This window comes from Polyodon spathula, chromosome 27 (assembly GCF_017654505.1).
Source record: "Polyodon spathula isolate WHYD16114869_AA chromosome 27, ASM1765450v1, whole genome shotgun sequence".
Taxonomy (NCBI): Eukaryota; Metazoa; Chordata; class Actinopteri; order Acipenseriformes; family Polyodontidae; genus Polyodon; species Polyodon spathula.
In genome coordinates, this window is record NC_054560.1 from 2,204,491 (window position 1) to 2,225,620 (window position 21,130).

Here is a 21,130-nt window from a genome sequence, read left to right on the forward strand (position 1 = left end):
ACATATTATGTATTAACGCAGAGAAAATAGTGATCACATTCAAAATTAATACTTTCTCTTGAGTCATTATGCAACAAATGTTCGTAAATATTTAAATGCTTACGTGAAAAACAATAAAGGATATAAAAAGGATATAGCTGGTGTGTATGATTAATTTACCTTTATTGAAATAAATATTCTGAAAAGCTATTATGTATTCTACATTTTTATTAGCTATACAAGAGGACTATCATATGTGTGATTTTTTCCAGCTGATGATGGCAGTGTGGTCCAGTAGTTAAAGTCTAGGCCTTGTAACCAGAAGGTCACGGTTCAAATCCCATCTCTGCCACTGACTGGCTCACTGTGTGACCCTGAGCAATTCACTTTACCTCCTTGTGCTCCATCCTGCGGATGAGATGTTAAATCAATGTCCTTTTGTAAGTGACTCTGCATATAATGCACAGTTCACAGCCTACCTTTGAAAAGCACTTTGTGATGGTGGTCCACTATGAAAGGCGTTATATAAAGATATTATTATTATTATCATCACTTCGCACGCGCCCGTCGCCACTGGTGTGTAACAAAAGTACTGTTTTATCACAGGACAAATCACATTGCATCTGTTGTCCTTAAGGCTGCCGCACACCAGACGTGATGTTTTATAAAGGGGACAGTTTTTATCCACCTGTTGTACTTAGGGATATTTAAACGTAATTCCATCTATGGCTATTGTATGGTTATAAACCATCTGTAATATGTTATTGACACTCCATAGCATAGTTATTACATGTGTATTATATATTTATAAAACATTAATAAGCAGCATTAAAGTGTTACCAGGTTAGTTAAAGCACAGCAAAGTGTAATGAAGCATAGTAAAGCATAGGTAAGCATTGTACAGCCTAGAGAGGTATCATAATGCATATTAAAGGCCATTCACATGAATAAAGTAAACACAGTGCTCTTTGAAGTTTCATCCAGTATTCTGTTTATACAACAAGTATAATATAAGGAAAGTATGTTTAAACTGAAATTAAACAGCCCTGTTCAGAGAATTACTTTCCTTACATCAATCTTCAAATGGTGTAATTTGGAACAGTGCGATTCAGTCATTCTGAATGTTCATATGAATATTTATAGTTGATGCAAATTGACCAACAAAATAGGCTATTTTTCTTTATTTAATGTATAATAATTATTGATGTCAATTAACCCACAAGACTGAAGATGAGCTTTAGACCACAACCTTTGTTTTGTATGGCATTTGAAAAGCAATAGCCTGAGTTTATAGCTGTACATTGAGTTTGGAAAGCCACTCCAGCAGAAGCATGTGGGCCAGTGACCGGTGATGTGAGTGATGGATTGCAATTCACAATTAGGAGACTCCTTAATTCCACACTTATGTTCTAACACAGTCCAGTGCAGTCCCATGTCTTCGAGACAAGGAGAAGCCAGGTAGATCCTTCATTGGATCTTCAATAAGTGTCTTGTTAAGGACACTGCAGGCTGACCACACAGAATCTCGCCAGCGGCTCTCGGCTGTTGGATCATGCTTTCAGCTGTTGGATCATGCTTTCAGCTGTTGGATCATGCTTTCAGCTGTTGGACCATGCTTTCAGCTGTTGGATCATGCTTTCAGCTGTTGGACCATGTTTTCAGCTGTTGGATCATGCTTTCAGCTATTGGATCATGCTTTCAGCTGTTGGACCATGCTTTCAGCTGTTGGATCATGCTTTCAGCTGTTGGATCATGCTTTCAGCATTATATTGACTTCACAGCCATCACCCTTCCAGTTTAACAATGCATTGTGTTTGGAGATGTCTTTTTAGGTACCATAGCACAAGCACTGCTAAACCTACATCTAGTACCCAGAGCCAGTTCTGCTGAAAATCATACTTTTTGGTTTAAAAGAAACCCCCAAAGTAACCAGAGAGAACTAGAATTACATTAGTTATAATCAAACACACTTTTTTTGTCTTATTCAAGATTATGAAAATCTTCATTGAAGTACAAGGAAATGAATCTATTTTTGTTATGCAAGGAAGCAGCGTGCTGCTGGTTTAAATATTTCAAAACCATTTTTGCATATCAATTATGAATACAGTTCATACTTTATAGGGTGGTGATATTGAGATCAATCATAGCTCATGGCTGTAAATCTCCGTGTAATAGATGAAACTGTGCCAGGACTGTTAGATACATTTTCAATGAAAATACAGACTTGATTTAATAATTATAACCAGCTTTACATTCTACATTTGCAATTACATGCGATGTCCATTCAATTACAGTGGTTTCAACTGCTAGAAATGATTAAACTTTTTGTAAAAATGCAATTATCCTTGTAAACAACATTTTAAGTTCCATGTTCAGTACGATCTAGGATTTCTATTTTCATTTAATGTTTAAACCTTTACTACAAAGGAAGTCAAAATACAGTTTATGATAACTGGCTAAGAGGTTATCATGATATTGGTTAAAAAGTGTTACACAGACATACAAATCCAGTATAGATAACACACAAAAAGGCAGCCAGTTTCCATCACTGCCCCTCTGCACCTTGAAACATGTTTGTAAAGCGTATTCTCATCACAATCTGATACACATGCCGCTTCCTCAAAAACCAGTCCATAGGTGAACAGTGGCTGTAATAGAGGCAAGGGAGTCCCCTGTGAGACATTGACAGAGACAGAGGTGAGAGACTCCTCTGCGAGACATTGATAACAGAGACAGGGGTGAGAGAGTCCCCTGCGAGACACTGACAGGGGTGAGGGAGTCCCCTGCAAGAAAGAGAGAGAGGTGAGGGACTCTCTGCAAGACACTGACATAGAGGTGATAGAGGTGAGTGAGTCCCCTGTGAGACATTGACAGAGACAAAGGTGAGAGACTCTCTAAGCCTTACTATAATCAATTCTAGATGGAACAACAGCATGCATTAGTCTTTCAGCATCACATACAGAGATAATAGGTCTAAGTTTAGCTATATTTTTCAAATGATAAAAGGATAGCGTTGCTATCACTTAGAAAGGTCCCGCTGCAGGACCCTTCTCCCTGACACACCCTTCCTGTTACAACCACAGCACTCACAACCCAGGTTCCGTGTACCTGCTTCATGCACCCTGGTTCCACACACAGCCAGGAGCCTCCATAGCTCCTGCCTCGGGCTTGCAGAACAGAGGAACTGGCTTCCCAGCTCCTATGGAGCATGATGAGTCGTTTTTAAAAAATCATGATAATAAACAGGGCATGATATTATTAAGCAAAGTGATATAAAATGGGTCTGTATTTACAAAATGGTGTTATTCACAAAACACCTTTTTTTTTTTTTTTTTTTTTTTTTTTTAAAGATGGAAGTCAACTTGAATCTGAAATGTCATACAGACTTGATAAAACCCTGGGTCTGAAGAATGGTCTTCTCTACACATTTTTTAGCTTCAGTTATTGAAAGTATCCGACTGTGTGGATATTTGGGGTGCCTGTCTGTCTGTACATCCGTCTGTTTGTATGTCACACTTGCGTGTATCTGGAGAACTGCTCACCTAATTGTCATTAAGCTTGGTATTACCCTTATTTAGTTTAAGTTATAGAAATCATTCAATTCTAGGGATCTAGGGGTGTGTGTCTGTCCGTACATCTATTCATTTGTAGGTCACACTTATAGTTCTGCATTTACCTGGATTATCGCTTAACAAATTGTCACAAAACTAGGTAATTGTTATTCTATGCTATTGTGTAAAGAAGTGTACAGTCCAAGGCAAGACACAGCAGCACTAACTCAGTTCAATGAATCCCAAGTACTAAAAGGCTTCTTTGAGACACCAGACACTAAAAGCTTAATTTATCTTTGCAATGACACAGAAGCAAATATTTTAATTCCAGTGTAGTTCTGTCAAGGTTGGCTGTCAGCTTTTATTAGCAGGACAGTTCTGTCTCCTCTCAGCAACAAAGGCTGTAACTTTTCATTTTGAAAAGGAGCACATTTTTTGGAACGTCTCACTATCTTCCATTGCAGCTGCAGCTTTTTCTCCGTTGAGGCAAAGACCAGCATAACATGAGTTCTGCTGTTCAAATTGTATCCTGATTTTGAAGTACAAGTAATACTTTATAAAACTGCAAGTTTTTAATACTGTGTTTCTTTTCTGTATGCTATCATTATATATGTGTTCTGTAGGGTTCTCTATTGATGTTTCTGCTTACATCAGCATTCGCAATAGGATACTAAACAGGTGGAGAAATGGAGAAATGAAATACGACAACAGTGGGTAACACTTTACATTATGGGTGTCTTATTACTGTGTTTTTACAATAGTAGTTACTTAGTAAATACACATGTAATTACAATGGTGTTATGCATAGTGTTTGTGCATGGTATAATCCTAACCCTAACCCTAAGCCTAACTCTAAAACCTTTTTTTGATACAATTGTGCACTTACACGCATATCGTGCATAAAGATGTACACTTTAAGTAGTAACTTTGAAATTACTGTGCCCCTTTCAAGATTTTCACCTTTTGTTGGCTTACAACCTGGAATTGAAATGCATTAAAATATTTTTTTTCATTTATTTACACATTCTACCCCATCTGTGTTAAATTATAGTGATTCATATGATTTGAGGATAAATTCAGCAGTTCCTGTAGGTTCCCTCTGCTGGGTAGTGCATGTCAAAGCAAAGACTCAACCATGAGCACCAAAGTGCTTTCAAAAGAACTCCGGGACAAAGTTGTTGAGAAGCAAAGTTCAGGGGATGGGTATAAAAAAATATCAAAGGCCTTGAATATCCCGTGGAGCATGGTCAAGACAATTATTAAGAAGTGGAAGGTGTATGGCACCACCAAGACCCTGCCAAGATCAGGCCGTCCCTCCAAACTGGATGACCGAGCAAGAAGGAGACTAATCAAAGAGGCTACCAAGAGGCTAATAGCAACTTTGCAAGAGCTACAGGCTTTTATGGCCAAGGCTGGTCAAAGTGTGCATGTGACAACAATATCCCAAGCACTCCACAATCTGGCCTGTATGGTAGGGTGGCAAGAAGGAAATCATTACTCAAGAAAGCCCGCTTTGAATCCTGTTTGAAGTATGCAAAAAAACACTCAGGAGATTCTGTAGCCATGTGGCATTCTGTAGTTTTGTGGTCTGACAAAACTAAAATGGAACTTTTTGGCCTAAATGCAAAGTGTTATGTTTGGCGCAAACCCAACACAGCCCAACACCCAAAGAACACCATCCCTACTGTGAAGCATGGTGGTGGCAGCATCATGTTATGGGGATGTTTCTCATCGTCAGGGACTGGGGCACTTCTCAGGATAGAAGGATAGAAAATTAATGGAGTAAAATACAGAGAAGTCCTTGAGGAAAACCTGCTGCCCTCTGCAAGAAAGCACCTAAATCCAATCTAAAATTTGTGGCATGACTTGAAGATTGCTGTCTATCAACACTCCCCAAGGAACTTGACAGAGCTTGAACAGTTTTGTAAAGAAGAATGGTCAAATATTGCCAAATCTAGTTGTGAAATGTTGGTAGAGACCTATCCCACAGACTCACAGCTGTAATTGCTGCCAAAGGGGCTTCCACTAAGTATTAACTCAGGGTGGGTGGAGATTCTTATCCAATTCTGATCATTCTGTTTGTATTTTTAATATATATATATTTTTTCTCAATAAAAACTTTTTTCCCCTTAACAGTGTGGAGTATGGTGTGTAGATAAGTGGAAAAAAAATCCTTGCATGAAACTCTGAGGTACTGACACAACAAAATGTAAAAAAAGTTCAAGGAGGTGTAGACTTTCTATAGGCACTGTGTGGGTAAGTACTGTACATGTATTTACTATGTAAATACACAGTAATTAGAGACACCAGGTAAAGAGTTACCCTTTAATTTACAGCTGGCGCAGTACCACTGGATAAAAGTACTAGTGCAATGGAACATGTGGTGCATGTTACAGTATATATATTAACTGAAAACAGTTACAGCCAGATGCCTTCGTCACCATGCATAGTGAGGAGGTTCTCAGTGCTTCATAAGGCAGGCACCGATAAGGCTGCTCGATATTGAAAGCTTATACTCTGTTTGTTTCAACTCTTTGTACAGTGCTCCCTTCTGCAACGAAGTTGCCTCTTGTAGCAGAAAACTAGCCTTTGTATTTGTATCTGTGCAGTCTCAACTGCTCTGTGGTGTAGTATCTTGCTGTAAGCACATTAATAATAAGTTTATTTTAAGGCCCGGGTGGGATAGTTGTGGTTTCATGATGTATACCCATCAGCCTGTTAGGTCTGAAAATAAAGGCAGCTCTAATAAAGGCAGCAGTTTTCTGGATATTATTGTGTGAACAAGTTATTAATATTTTGCACCAGGTATGGAAGACACAACATATGGGGCAATGTGAAGACAAATATCATATACACATCATGGAAAAAACAGGTCTGCTCCTCACTCTGAGCTTTGTTTTATTGTGCAGCTGCTGTGATGAGGAAGTTGAGTGGAATTCAGTGTGGTTAGAATGTAAACACAGGGAGGGAGAGATGGGGGAGATCGCATGATACTCTGCTTCCTTTACAATATATATATATATATATATATATATATATATATATATATATATATATATATATATATATATATATATATATATATATATACAGTGGCTCTCAAAAGTATTCACCCCCCTTGGACTTTTCCACATTTTATTGTGTTACAACATGGAATCAAAATGGATTTAATTAGAAGTTTTTGCCACTGATCAACACAAAAAAAGTCCATAATGTCAAAGTGAAAAATAAAATCTACAAATTGTTATAAATTAATTACAAATATAAAACAGAAAATAATTGATTGCATAAGTATTCACCCCCTTTGCTATGACACACCTAAATAAGCTCTGGTGCAACCAATTGTCTTTAGAAGTCACATAATTAGCTGAATGGAGTCCAGCTTTGTGCTATTAAGGTGTTTCACATGATTTCAGGTTAAACACCCCTGTCTCTGGGAGGTCCCACAATTGGTTAGTACATTACCTAACAAAAACTACATAATGAAGATGAAGGAACATTCAAAGCAAATCCGGAATAATGTTCTTCAAAAGCACCAATCAGGGGTAGGCTATAAGAACATTTCCAAGGCACTGAATATCCCCCAGAGCACAGTAAAGTCCATTATTAAGAAATAGAGAGAATATAGCACAACTGTGAATCTGTCTAGAACAGGCCATCCTCAAAAACTTAGTATCCGGGCGAGAAGGGCACTAGTCAGGGAGGCCACCAATAGGCCTATGACAGCTCTAAAGGAGTTACAGTCTTCCACAGCTGAGCTGAGAGACACTGTGCATACGGCAACAACAGCCCAGGTGCTTCACAAAACTGGCCTTTATAGAAGAGTGGCAAAAAGAAAGCCATTGTTGAAAAAAACTCACATCAAATCTTTCCTAGAGTTTGCCAGAATGTGAGAGACTCTGAGACCAAGTGGAAGAAGATTCTATGGTCTCAGCGCTAAGTGCGTTCATCCTCTCATCCTGATAACACATAAGCTCTCATCCTGAGAACACCATCCCTACCGTGAAGCATGGTGGTGGCAGCATCATGCTATGGGGACGCTTCTCTGCGTCAGGGCCTGGAAAGCTTGTGAAGATAGAGGGCAAAATGAATGCAGCAAAGTACAGAGAAATCCTGGAGAAAAACCTGCTGAAGTCTGCAAGAGACCTGGGACTTGGGAGAAGATTCATCTTCCAGCAGGACAATGACCCCAAGCATACAGCCAAAACCACACTGCAGTGGCTTAAAAACAAAAAGGTCAATGTCCTGGAGTGGCCCAGTCAAAGCCTGGACCTCTGTGAAAAGAGTTGAAAATTTCTGTTCACCAAAGGTCCCCATCCAACTTGAGGGAGCTTGAGCAATTTTGCAAAGAAGAATGGACAAAAATTGCAGTGTCCAGATGTGCAAAGCTGGTAGAGACTTATCCAAATACACTCGTGGCTGTAATTGCTGCCAAAGGTGCTTCTACCAAATATTGACTCAAGGGGGTGAATACTTATGCAATCAATTATTTTCTGTTTTGTATTTGTAATTAATTTAGAACAATTTGTAGATTTTATTTTTCACTTTGACGTTATGGACTTTTTTTGTGTTGATCTCCTAATTAAATAATTAAATCCATTTTGATTCCATGTTGTAACACAATAAAATGTGGTAAAGTCCAAGGGGGGTCAATACTTTTGAGAGCCACTATATATATATATATATATATATATATATATATATATTATATATAGATATATATATATATATATATATTAGCTCATCGTAACATTGTGTCAGTAACACAGTGATGCAGCCCTTCATTCAAACCCGTATTAAGTTTTGAAGCTCATGCATTCACTGTACATTATTACACTTTGCTAAGGGTTTACTATGGTAAACTTCTATAAGGGAGCCCCTACCCACAGCACACTTCTTGCAGCATGCTATATGATAGTTTCTATATATCACAGTGCATGCTATACAAAGCTGTGCCATGCATCCTCCTTAATTAATAAGCCTCAACAGGACTGAATTTAGAACTAATGGAAATTTAAATGCCAAATGTTTCAACTGTTAGTATTTTTCAATGTCAATAAATGTCAATGTTTATTTTAGGATTTCTAAAGTCTGTAACGTGGCAAGCAACAATGACATCGATGTGGTATTGTACATGTTTGAATCTCTTTCAGAGCTTCTCAATCAACTTAAAACATAGGTGTACAGACACTAATGCCCAGTTGCTATAGAAGTGTTGTCATAGCATATTGTAGTTATGGTAACGAAATTGTTGAATTGTGTGACAATGGACTAAATATTGACACAGGACTCAACAACGCAAATGTGGCCCACATGGCAAACAAAACAAAAATTCCCTTAATGTTCAGGAATTTTTCATCTGTAGGCATTTGAGCTGGATTTTTTTTTAAGCACTTGGGAATCACCCTGGATCGTATCAACAAACAGGAATACTGTCACTACTAAGTGGTTGATCCATTTCCAGAAGGAACCCCTTGTGCTGGAAAAAGCTTTAGAAAAAGCAAGCTGTGGCTCAGGAGAGTTTACTGTAGGTTGATCAAATCAAAGTGAAGCAGACAGATGTTTTGTCTCAGTGCCTTTGTAAGTGCTCCTTAAAACTGTTTTTAAAAAAAAAAATGTCAGCATGTAATGTCAGCTTATAAAACCCTAAATTGTCTTAGTTGACCCAAGGCACTACACAGAGAGTAGTTTGAGAAAGAGGTCCTAAATGGTACAACCAAGCTGAAGGTACAGCAGGCAGCACTTATACAGAGTTATAAATGCATGGAATAGTTTAGCAGGTGAAGCAATCACATCAGCAACACAATTCAAAAACAATCCAATTCTGAGCAAAAAAACATGTACTGTCTGTTACCATAGATGGGCAGACAGCCAATTCTCCCTACTTCCATTCAGTACTACAAACGTAGGGAGGTTATGCAAAGATTATACAGTGCTCTAGTTAGACCTAGAATACTGTGTCCACTTTTGGACACCTCACTACAATCCCAGTACTCAGTGGCATGAACTACGAGGAAAGGTTACAGGAATTATATCTTTTCAGCCTACAAAAAAGAAGGGGAAAAGGGTACCTGAATGCTATTGATAGATAAACCCAGACACTACTTCAAATTCAGCACAGGCAGTAGAACAAGGCAGCATGCATGGAAGCCGAGTAAAAGTAAGTTTGAAACAGAAGGTAGGAAGCACAGTCCTTATGCAGAGGGGAGCCAGGTGATGTAGTAGGATCTAAAACACTGTCCTATTAAATCAGACACCCCCCCCCCCCCCCCCCCATTAGAGGAGAATGGTGTGCTAACAAGGGACAAACTTTGATGGGCCAAATGCCTTTTTCTCGTTCCCTGCCTGTTCTTATGCTCTTATGTTCTTACCTGGGCGTATGTGCCACGGTAAATCGCCGCTGAAGCCGAATGCTCTGATTAACCATGAGCTTCCGAAACAGCAGAGGGGAATTCCAGGGAGAGTTCCGTGGGGAATTCCGTGGGGAATTCCGAGGGGACATTTTGGGAGAAGCACAAGGAGAATTCCCAGAAGACATCGGCATCTTCAGTTTCAGGGGACAATCTTCAGAGCCTCTCACCGCTTCAATTTGTTCACTCATGTTTAGCTCCAAAAAAAGAAAAGTCCTCTAGGCTACGACTGAATTTCTCTTTTCTAGTAACCAATTTGCGTACATCATTGATCTGCTTCCAGACTGGCTCCTCTAGATCAGTTAGTGCTGGCAGGCAGAGGCATGCTCATAAAAAGCCCTTGCTTTTCCCCTTGTGCACATCATCTGTTTACATCATTACAAATGCTTTCCTCTTTAGACTTAAAATGGCTTGTGAATGTATCCCAAGCAGAACTCTACTAAGCCAAATCTTTCTTCTCCAGTTGAGTTAATAAGAAATTTCCATTCCTTCTGACGGGTATAAACATTCGGCTCTTCCACTTCCCAGAACACCCTCCTCCTTCCCCCACCCCCTCCTCACTCCTGTCTGACCTACAGTGCCTTCCCTGAGAAATCTCAGTTTGCTTTTACTTTCAAAGACTGGCAGTCACATGAGGGGCCCCCATCATAAAAAAATAGATAAACCAAGATCTAGATCTGGACAGCCAAGACCCATGACCACTGCAGGGTTTTATCTTAAGCGCTTCAAGTTTGTTTATATGAAAACAACTTGCATCTGGAGGTCATCTTGTTATGAAAGTTTACTGTCTGGCTGGTTTTAATTAGGCATTTTAAATAACTTCTGAAAAAAAGTCTCATGCTTTTTACCATCTGTGGCTGGGTGTTCCTTTTCTTGTAGTATTTTAAATGAATTGCACGTGTTTCCTATTAAAGTCATCAATTAAATTAGACAATCACTAATTTGCCTATTTTGACAATTTTTCCAGATTTTCAGTTACAGTGGATTGGTTTCATATGCACAACAAATCATACTACAGAAGCAACGGGGTGTTCTAATACATTTCCATACTACTGTACATTACAAGTATACTTTCCAAAAGCACAGTAAATTTCTTAACAGAAAGTTTTACAAAAGGATTTGAAACTAAGTAATTTATATTCTGCAAAGATGTTTTGCCGTGAGTTGGATTTACTACTGACCATATGTAATTATGACTGTATCTACCGTCTGCTGTGCACTACCATACATTGCATAGGCCCAGCTTTGACAGAAACAGACACTCAAGGATTTCTATTTTCAAACATGACATCTGTACCTGACTGAAGGACTCGAGAAAGTCATGCTTTTAGGTTGTGTTGCACTTCCTTGGTCACTGGGAGGTGAAATTGTTCCCCTTCACTGGCTTCTTTCCTGTCATTAATCAATCGATGACATGCTTTCAGCCAGTAACATGACCCAGAAAACACTGCTAAGGAGAAATGACCCAGTGCAGGTGTAACAGATTTACACAGAATAAGGAATGGAAACTGAGAACCTTCCTGAACCTAATGCAGTACCACATACCAAAAATGCATGTGTTTCTGTCAACACTACACATCTGAGACCTCTATAGCGAATGGAAGTGAAGATTTATGGCATTTTTTTGTTAGCTACAATGATATTGATGTCGAGGTGAGGCAGGATAAAAGGGTTCACCAGAGTGAAAATAAGGTATGAAGTATTTCTGAGAAAGGAAAGCCTCTGGTATTTTATAATTAAACCACTCAATATTGCCACACCCCTATTCCTACATGTGCAGGTAAACAGTTTCAGGTCTGGAGCACAAAAGGAAAATATGTTCTTCCTGCCTAGGGTCATTAGTATCAGCTGACTCTCTTTCACACAAACGCAGGTGAATCTAAGAGATGCTTTTAAGGTACTGAAATGACGAACAACCCAAGGATCTGGAAAGTACGTGTCTGAAGGGTCGGGGTCCAGGTCTGTATCGACACTGTGGTAAGTCAGCAAGAGGTTAACATGCTTCAGGACATTCAGAGATGGAATAGATAAGGGTTTATGAACTGGGAATTGTATCTACAAGAGACAGCTGAAAATGAAATATTTACTAAGTTAAACCATCTTTTAATGGAACTACTATAAGGGGTATATTTTCAGAAATTAACTTGTCTATTAACTCCTTCTTTGTGTAGGCCCATATTTGCAATCTGGCTCATCTGAAGGTAACATTTTTGACTGCATCCACTTTTAAGTGTCTTATTAATATGACAGTAGGCCAATTGTATATGTACTTGTCCATATTATAAAGGTTTTACATGGTCTGTTTTTTTATTTGAATCACTTGCAATAGTCTCTAAAGCTGAGTCCTAATAGTTGCTATTTGTATCCAACAGGGGGTGCTATTGTTAAAGTAATGTGCAGTACAGGATAGTACAGTGTTTGCTATGGTAACAGCAGCAGTATTTCAAATCTTACTGCAATTATTACTCTATTTTTCACTAAGTCTGTGCAGTGGCCGTGCTAGCTGATTGGGGGCCCTAAGCGGAAATATCTTTTGGGTGGCCCCCCCTGTCCTTTAAGTTGTAATTGCTTGCTATTGTCCCAATTCTGATTCTTAATCAGTTGATAAACCTGCCGATTGCGAGATGAGTTTAGCTGATACAGGAACAGGGTCATTTTCAAAGCTTTTTGCTCCAGAGCAAAATGTGCAAATCTAGCAAGAGACAACGTAGGTATGGAAAAGATGAATGAAATGAATAGCTTTTTTTCACTGAAGCAGTTAGGGGAAATTAGCTGGAGTTTATTTGCTGCATGAAAACCCATAGCTTTTTCCATCTGACAAAGAGTGTGTGTTCTTACAATATAGTCCACTGTCATGTAGGTGGCTTTTCTGCATCGAATTCTGCAAAGACAAAATAGATTTTTTAAATTTGATTTATTTTATTGTACACAATTGTACAGCTACTCTTGTAACCTGAACATGTGCTGTTGTCTCCTATGATGGCTCACTGGAACATCACTGCAGCAGGGGGATCCTGGTGGTAGGGGTCTCCAATCCTGGTCCTGGAGGACCGGTGTCCCTCCTAGTTTTTGTCTATACTGGCAATGGACAGGCCTTGAAACACTATGCTAAATACAATGCCTGCTTTCACTCCACACATCAGCTAGAGAATCCCTTGCATTAAGTACAGGCAGAGTGAGCGGGCGGCAATGGAAGAGCGAATGTGTTCATTGGTTGTTTGCTTTCTGATCTGCTGATCATTGTCCTTTTCTTAGTCGGGATATTAAATGCAAGTAGTGATTGTGGTTTGTGTTAAGAGCATATGTAATGCACCATGCTTGTCCTTGTGTCAACAAATTCAAAAGCCTTTAATTGCTCAAATGTTCAATTGCCTTCCTTCACAGCAGCAACATCCAAAACGTCTCAGGAAAAGTGAAGTTCAGTGGTCTCCCTCTGATCACACAAGCAAGCCAATTGCCTCTTTACACCTAGGAACTCGAGAGCGAATGTCACTGAGCTACTGGCCTCTGAAGGACAAAGTCTCACCTTGATGCCTGGACAGTTGTGTCTGCTTTAGAAAAAGTCCCTGCCGGATTTGACACCCTAACCCACGGTGTGACAGAGCCAATCAGACACTTCTGAAATCCCCAGCTACCTAGAGAATATGTTCTTTCTGAAAAACAACATGTTTATAAAATGATAATAGCTACAAATGTTACATTACACCATTTTTGCAAGTATTCCAAACAAAAGATGCAATTGTTTTGGCCTAGTTTAATGCTACTCCTTAGTGATAAACTGAAAAATCTGCAGACATCAATGCATTTATTTAGCTACTGATAGCACCACAACAGGCTCTGAAATCATTGTTTGATCTTGCATTCCTATATTACCATGTAGAATTTAGAATGGTTCTGTTAACAAGTTAAGAGTGTCTGTGTTATATTCTGAGTAAACATTTTGCTGCAGATGAAGAGATTTTGAAGTACAAAATGTTCAAGGACATTCATAAAGCCTAGCTCTGGAGATAATAACAATAATAATAATAATAATAATAATAATAATAATAATAATAATAATAATAATAATAATAATAATGTGACAATTGTAAATAATAATGATGTAAAATCTCGTAATTCAAACAAATGTAAACATTTACTACTAGAATTACTAAAAATAATCAATTAGACATAGGAGTTATTGTGAACAATGTGGAATGATATATCTTACAAATATGATGTGTGCTGATCTCTGTAAAGCAGAAACAGGTCACATCACCTAAATACCTAAAAATCTGTTTTTAGGTCAGAGGTTAAGGTTACCATCAAATTTAACACAATGGTGTTATAGAAATCTGTGAAATGAAGTCTCCTTCTCAAATGTTCTGTTAGAAACAACATTGCCATTGTTAGTGTCAGAGTCATCTTTGTAAAATTACTGACGCAAAAGAGTTTGGCCACAAGCGAGGCCACAAAGGTGTTTCCATAACAATGAAAATATGAAGTCAGCATCTAAAATAGCAAGACAGTTGTTTTCAACCTTTTTCTTCAAACTGAAGGTTTCTGCTCTAATGCCCCTTTACCAGTTTCCGCTCTACTGAATGGAACCACAGTTGCAATGGTAGAGGCCTACCACAAAGGTAGAGTAATCTAATTCACAAATAAAGCAATGTCCACCCTGTTTATGTAATATATAAATCACGTCACCACCATTTGGAAGTGACGATAAACAGCTGATTTAGGACAGAATACCAAACAGAATTCTTAAAAAGTCTGTGGATGCACGGAATCAAAAGAGAATTTCTGAATCTCTTCAGAAACACATGAATTTCTATTCAGCAAAGCCATTATAAATAATCCAAATCTGCCCTGTAAATGTTTCTCATGTTACCATTTCCTTCCCATCTCAGCATAACTGTGTTTGAAAATGTTTACAACATCCAAAACGTTAACCTCAAAATAAAACTATATTAACTAACAATAATACACTTTTTATTAAAGCCAGCATAAAATTGATCCAAAGGGACGGTATCACTTTCTGTTGCTTTGCACTTTATGAAAACTCTTTTGTGTTGTCTTCCTGTGTTTTTCCATTGCAAGTAAGAAATATATCTGTTTTTGACTGGAGAAACGACACACAGGATAATCTGGTGTGCTTCAAGCACCGAAAACAATTCAACCAGCTGTTGAAAACTGTAAAGTTCATGAGCTGCAGAGAAGGCTCCATAGGCTGCTTCACCCAATAACATTTGATTGAGAATTCAAGTGGATGATCATTTTGAAACTATACTATACTAGCCTTTGAGCTGCTAAACCAAAAAAAACAAAAAAAAGATATTTATGCGCAGAGGTTTAGAGATATTATGTAATACCATTTAAAAAATGAATTTAAGATTATTGTTTTCTTTTTCTGCATTTTTCTTTTTGCATTTCTGCGTGCCCCTATGACCCCTGGACGTACCCCCAGTTCGAAAACCCTTGCGATAAAAGTCGTTGAAGGCTGTTTCTGTGGATTTTGTGTGACGTGACAAAAGATAAATATTCAATACAGATACACGGATATCCGCAAGAACATTCCACAAACACAAGACTGTGCTAAAAAGGCAATGCTGAACTGTCAAAGAAGCAGAAACCTTGCAAAGGACTTTAACCCCCGCTGACGAGTTCTGTCTGCTTCATGTCAGGACACTGTCCATACCAGTCTGGAGAAACAGAGACACATATTTCACATTTCAAACCGCAACGACCTTCCCACCATCACCAGGAGTCCATTTTAACACAGGCTAGTAATAACAATAAGGGTTTTTAATGGAGATACCTTTCAAGAGGATCAGCTGAACATGTATATAAAATAAACTAGCTTTCAGACCAGAACTGCAAGAGCATCTGGGTTTCCTCTTCTCACAAAGGAGAGACCTTTGTGGTGGTGTAAAATAATTGACTTTATAAACAAATTCAGCTAATGCTATTTAAAGGTATCGCCAAAAATGAAAAACATTGTTGTTTTACACAAAGAATATGTAACTGTGAGTTAGGTCAGACTCACAAATTGACATTAAAACCTGTAGATTTGCGACAGTCATTGTGCAACCTGCAAATTGTGCAACCCTGAAATTTGTCATTATGTTTGTATGAACACTCCATTCATTGATGGGTTCATAATTCAAGCTGAAAATTATTTCATTTTAAATTAACCAATGTTGCCGTTTTCTTTTTCTTTTATTGATTCGAAAAGTAATTAATCATTTAGGTTAGATTAATCACTGTCCAAAACATTCTTGAGGAAGGTAGATACCAACCCCCACTCCACCCCCACACTCACCCTCAGCAAATAGTTTGGACCAGAATTCCAGTTGATGAAACTTGGAACCTATGAAAAGGAGTTGCTAAGTGAACCATAGCCAGTATTTCAAACTCAGCACAGAAACCAGGACCAGAGGAGAAATAAGTGGAGTCCAGAGGGAAGGAGACAATTCACACAGAGAAGTGATGAGGGGATGGAATGGGTTACCCAGTAGTGCTGTTGATGGGGAATCATTATGATTCTTTAGGACCCAACTTGACAAACCAATCAGCTGCTAGGAACTGGATGGACATGTTCTTATGTTTGCTATACAGTAACATGTGTTTCTTTTACAACAACTGTATGAGATCTAGAGATGCAGAAGTGCACAACAGGTAAGATTTATGGAATTATTTCATTAAGATCTGTTTAGATCTTAAAATGTGTGCTATCACCCACAAGCTGGACAATCAATTAGTGCCAATATTGATACCACACTGAACCACTCTCCCAGTAATTCTGTAGGGCAGTGGTCCTCATAGCTGTGCCCACAGGACCAGGCAGTAAAAGAAACACTGCAATAGGGTCCCCGAGCGGATCACCTGGTCAAAGCACAGCGGTGTGGGGTGTAGGGAGTTCTGTAGTCAGGGGAGCACAGGATTGCATCCTGGCTGTGAGAAGTCATCAGTCTTTACTGGGGACTCCGAAGGGAGTGTTGGACCCGGCAGGGACACTTTCTGCCAGTGTAAGGCTGGTCTTTGTCCTCCAGAGGCCGGTAGCTTGCTGGCATCTGCTCTCAAGTTCCTGGGTGTAAAAGAGGTTTGGACGTGGGATTGGAGGACACTCGCTGAACCTTCAGTTCTCCAGAACTGTGTGGGCAATTGCTGCGGTGAGGGGAAAAATAACTGGGCAAAATAAAAATAAAAATAATTAAAAAGAAGCACTACAAAAATAATGCAGTTCCAGATGAAAAAAAAGCTTTTATGCAGTCTCCATCCCTCACTGTGTGCTGTTTGATAAACCTCATTTGTCATTTTATGTTGGAATATGTAGTTAAAGTCAAGAGAGAAAATGTCGTCGACCTTACGTACCACTTCTAGGATGGACTGCTCATTGAAAACGTGTATGGATTATACAATCATGAAGCCATTCTCAGCCATTCCAAATGCCAGATTTTATAACATTCCAGTACATGTTGTTTTGCTGTCTTCTTGTACATGGTAGAATATCTGCGGACAAACATTCTTAACACATGGAGAGCACCATTAACTATGCATTGTGTTTTTATTTAATTAAAACATGATTTATAAAATGTGAATCTGTACAGGTGACCCTGGATCTCATAGTTTAAGAATATCAGTGTCATTTCAGCTCTGTTTCGCAATCCCACCGATAGCATAAGAGGCATATTAAAAAAAAACGTCACAGTGGCCAAAACAAAACACTGACACAAAACAAAACATCACGGTGGCCAAAACAAGACACTGATACAAAACAAGACGGCACAGTGGCCAAAACACTGATACAAAACAAGATGGCACAGTGGCCAAAACACTGATACAAAACAAGACCGCACGGTGGCTGAAACAAAACACTGATACAAAACAAGATGGCACAGTGGCCAAAACAAACAAACCTATTCAAAAACAAGTAACATGCTGGGTTATAATAGCCAACTGTAGGGGAATAATTGCATAGAACCATTCCTGTACCTGTTTGTTGCTACTCTGTACTACAATTATTCACTGAGCTGGCTCCAACTTATTGGTTGATCAGAGCGAACCCACCTTTTGTACCTAACCTTTATTTGTACTACCTTGTAAACACCTGTCCCCCCCTGTTCTTAATTACACCAACTGAGCTGGCTACAGCTTATCAGTTGATCAGGGCAAACCCACCTTTTGTACTACTTTGTCCCCCCTTCTTTGGTACACCAACTGAGTTGGCTCTAGCTTATTGGTTGAAAGGGAAACCACCCTGTCTCTCTGTAAAGGTATAATAACTGTATGCTAACTCTGTATGAGAGAACACTGCTTGGGCTTCCTAACACTGATATGTTGAGTTGTTCTCGTTTGCGCAAACAAATAAAGCTTTATATCTCTGAATACCTGGTGCAGTTGGCTCTTTTAGTTGCGGACCTGAAAAGTTCCACGACACAGCATGAATAGCAATTGTTTTTATTCGTACTTTCTTTACCTCATGACTCCTGTCCCTTGTTCTCCACTCTGAACACGAACCCTAAGTGAGAAATGCGTGCCTCTTTTTTACAGCTGTACCGGGACATGATTCATAATCAATCATTCAATTGAGTCTAGGCACAGTCTGCACAATACATTTTAAATCAGCCCTGCTACATAACCCACACCCAGGGGTGGGGGTTACCCTGTCACATTCACATTGGAGGGAAATCCAGCATTGCAGTGTAGCACATATAGTTAAAAAGGTTTATCACATTATCATTAGTCCTGTACCCAAAAACGCTGTGTGGCAACATGACACTACAGAATCTGATCATTTATTAAACATTGACCTTACTGTTGGCAAACAGCTGCTCTGCCAGCAAACAAAGAAATCACCTAGGCGACCATCCTTTCTCAATCCAATACTGTTGCTGAATCTGTAGAGAGCTGGGAACACCTCCTACACACCTGATGCCTCAGAGAGAAAGAGTTTAGAAATGTGGATAACAGTGAAATGCAATAAAACCTTCACGTTGTGGACTGAGGAGCCTGACAATAGAAACAACAAGGCAGTGCCAAATACAAGAAGATTATCACTGCTGTCCCTTCGTCAGTTTGTTTTAACAAAGACCAAACAGACGGATACCTTACACAGTTTGTTAATATTTCATTTCCTACCTGCATAAAGAGTTAATACTGTAGTTGCACATGTCATTATAATTGAGCTTTAATATTACAGTAAGTAGACTGCTCCTGAGGTTAAAACATTGTGGCCCAGAAACGGTTAATGTTCACCACCTCTAATGGAACTTTATTGAGAAAATCATAGAATACAGCTGTGTACCAATTCTATACTGTGTGCAAGTTTGAGCACAAATTATACTCGAGAAGGTAGGCAGCTAGGCATATCCCAGGACTGAATGACATGAGCTATGAGGACAGGTTAAAATAATGACATCTCTTCAGCCCAGAAAGAAGAAGGGAAAGAGAGGGCTTGATTGAATTCATTAAAATCATAAATCTGCAGATAAAGTTAACCTGAGATACTATTTCAAATTTAGCATAGCGAGAACAAGAGAGCATAAATGGAAGCTGAATAAAAGTAAGTTTAGAATGGCAGGTAGGAAAAAGATCTCGAGTCTATGCTTTGAAACGAGTTCCCCCCAGTAGGGGAGAATGGTGTGCGAACAAGGGACAAGCCTTGATGGGCAGGATGGCCTTTTCTGATTTCCAAACTTTTCTTATGTTCTAAAGTGGCTCTCCTGAATTTGGTCGACTTGAGGGCTGAATATTTCAAGCCCTTATTTGTAACAGTAGATGAAGAATATGAAATTCAAGCAGCCTGCTGTGCAACAAAACTGGCAACAGCAGAACCGTCACGGATTGCATCTTAACTAACGTATATTTGCACTTCTGATTAATTGTCCAGTTGGCGGCTTGTGCATTAATCTCAACCACTTCATAAGCCCTTTTAAAAACCTCTTGTCTGTTACTAATTCTATTCATTTATTATACAGATCAGTGGCACCCATCTTAGCATTTCAAAACAGCTGAATCATAAAGCTAAAACAGTCACATGCATTATTCAAAACGTAAAAGCATATTTTGGGGTTTCAGATGACTGAAAAGTTACTGGTGGGGGTAAAAAAGCAATCTGAATATTCATAAAGGACCTGTACCAAAAAATAAAAAAGCTCTCTGTACTCCGCATAAATGCTTCTTGCTACACAGATTTGGTCAACAAGTCACGCGTTTAGTGTGTTTTCAATTCCACTTTCTGGGTCAAGTAACGCCTGACATATTCAGGCAGCAACGTGGTGTCAAGTCCTTGATTTCACTGATAGGCCAAAAGTTGAGTGCATGGGTTTATGGGATACAGCGGTGAAAAACCATAGTGTGCGACACAGGGAGTGAAAACCTTTTGGGTGCTTGAATAATAAGCATAGAAATAAGAGGAAAAAGTTATTTTGTGTGCCAAAGCCTATTAATTCAGAACGAGTGATCATAGCAAAAAAAATAACTACATAATTTGGGAATGGGGCATAGACTGAAAACCTTTCCATTCGGTCGAAATTCTTCGTGTGTGAGGAACATTTTGAACCTGCTACAAAAGGACCATGCAGGCAGAGCTTCTGGGGTATGATGCCAACAATATTTGCCCACAATAAGAAGAAATGTCACACCGCAAAGGCCGGCCTCATCGTTTAGCATGACAAAACCATCAAAAGGCAGGTCATTGCATACAACTCAATTATATTTATTAACAATAAGGAATAATAAAAGATAAATGATGAGACCGAAGGTCAGTGTCACCAGAAGCCTGAGATACTAGTGTCACAGGATGTACTTTATTATCAGCCATTTGCAAAAGCTTGATAGAGCAGAACACTTGTATGAATTATAGAAAAAAGAGAAGTATTCTGCTTTCTCTTTATTATCCTTTTCCAGTTTGGAGATTGTTATGCTTCAGTTTTTCATTGTTTTCTCATATCTGTGTAGTGGCTCCATGCTGTTTTCTCGTATGTGTGTGGTGGCTCCATGCTGTTTTCTCGTATGTGTGTGGTGGCTCCATGCTGTTTTCTCGTATGTGTGTGGTGGCTCCGTGCTGTTTTCTCATATGTGTGTGGTGGCTCCATGCTGTTTTCTCGTATGTGTGTGGTGGCTCCATGTTGTTTTCTCGTATGTGTGTGGTGGCTCCATGCTGTTTTCTCGTATGTGTGTGGTGGCTCCATGCTGTTTTCTCGTATG

The 21,130-nt window shown here is 39.0% G+C and overlaps 1 protein-coding gene across 3 annotated transcripts in view; it reads right to left on the reverse strand.

Annotated features, from left to right (window-relative positions):
• Positions 1 to 21,130, reverse strand: part of LOC121301411 (cAMP-specific 3',5'-cyclic phosphodiesterase 4D-like) — a 169,254-nt gene that overhangs the window by 73,362 nt on the left and 74,762 nt on the right. The window contains exon 1 of one of the 3 annotated variants that reach the window (XM_041230789.1): positions 9,902 to 10,441. The exons of the other annotated variants lie outside the window; for them this stretch is intronic. Coding sequence (XP_041086723.1) covers positions 9,902 to 10,131 — 230 coding nt within the window. The 5' untranslated portion in view covers positions 10,132 to 10,441. Of the gene's footprint in view, positions 1 to 9,901; positions 10,442 to 21,130 lie in introns of those variants that run through there. 3 annotated transcript variants of the gene reach the window in all.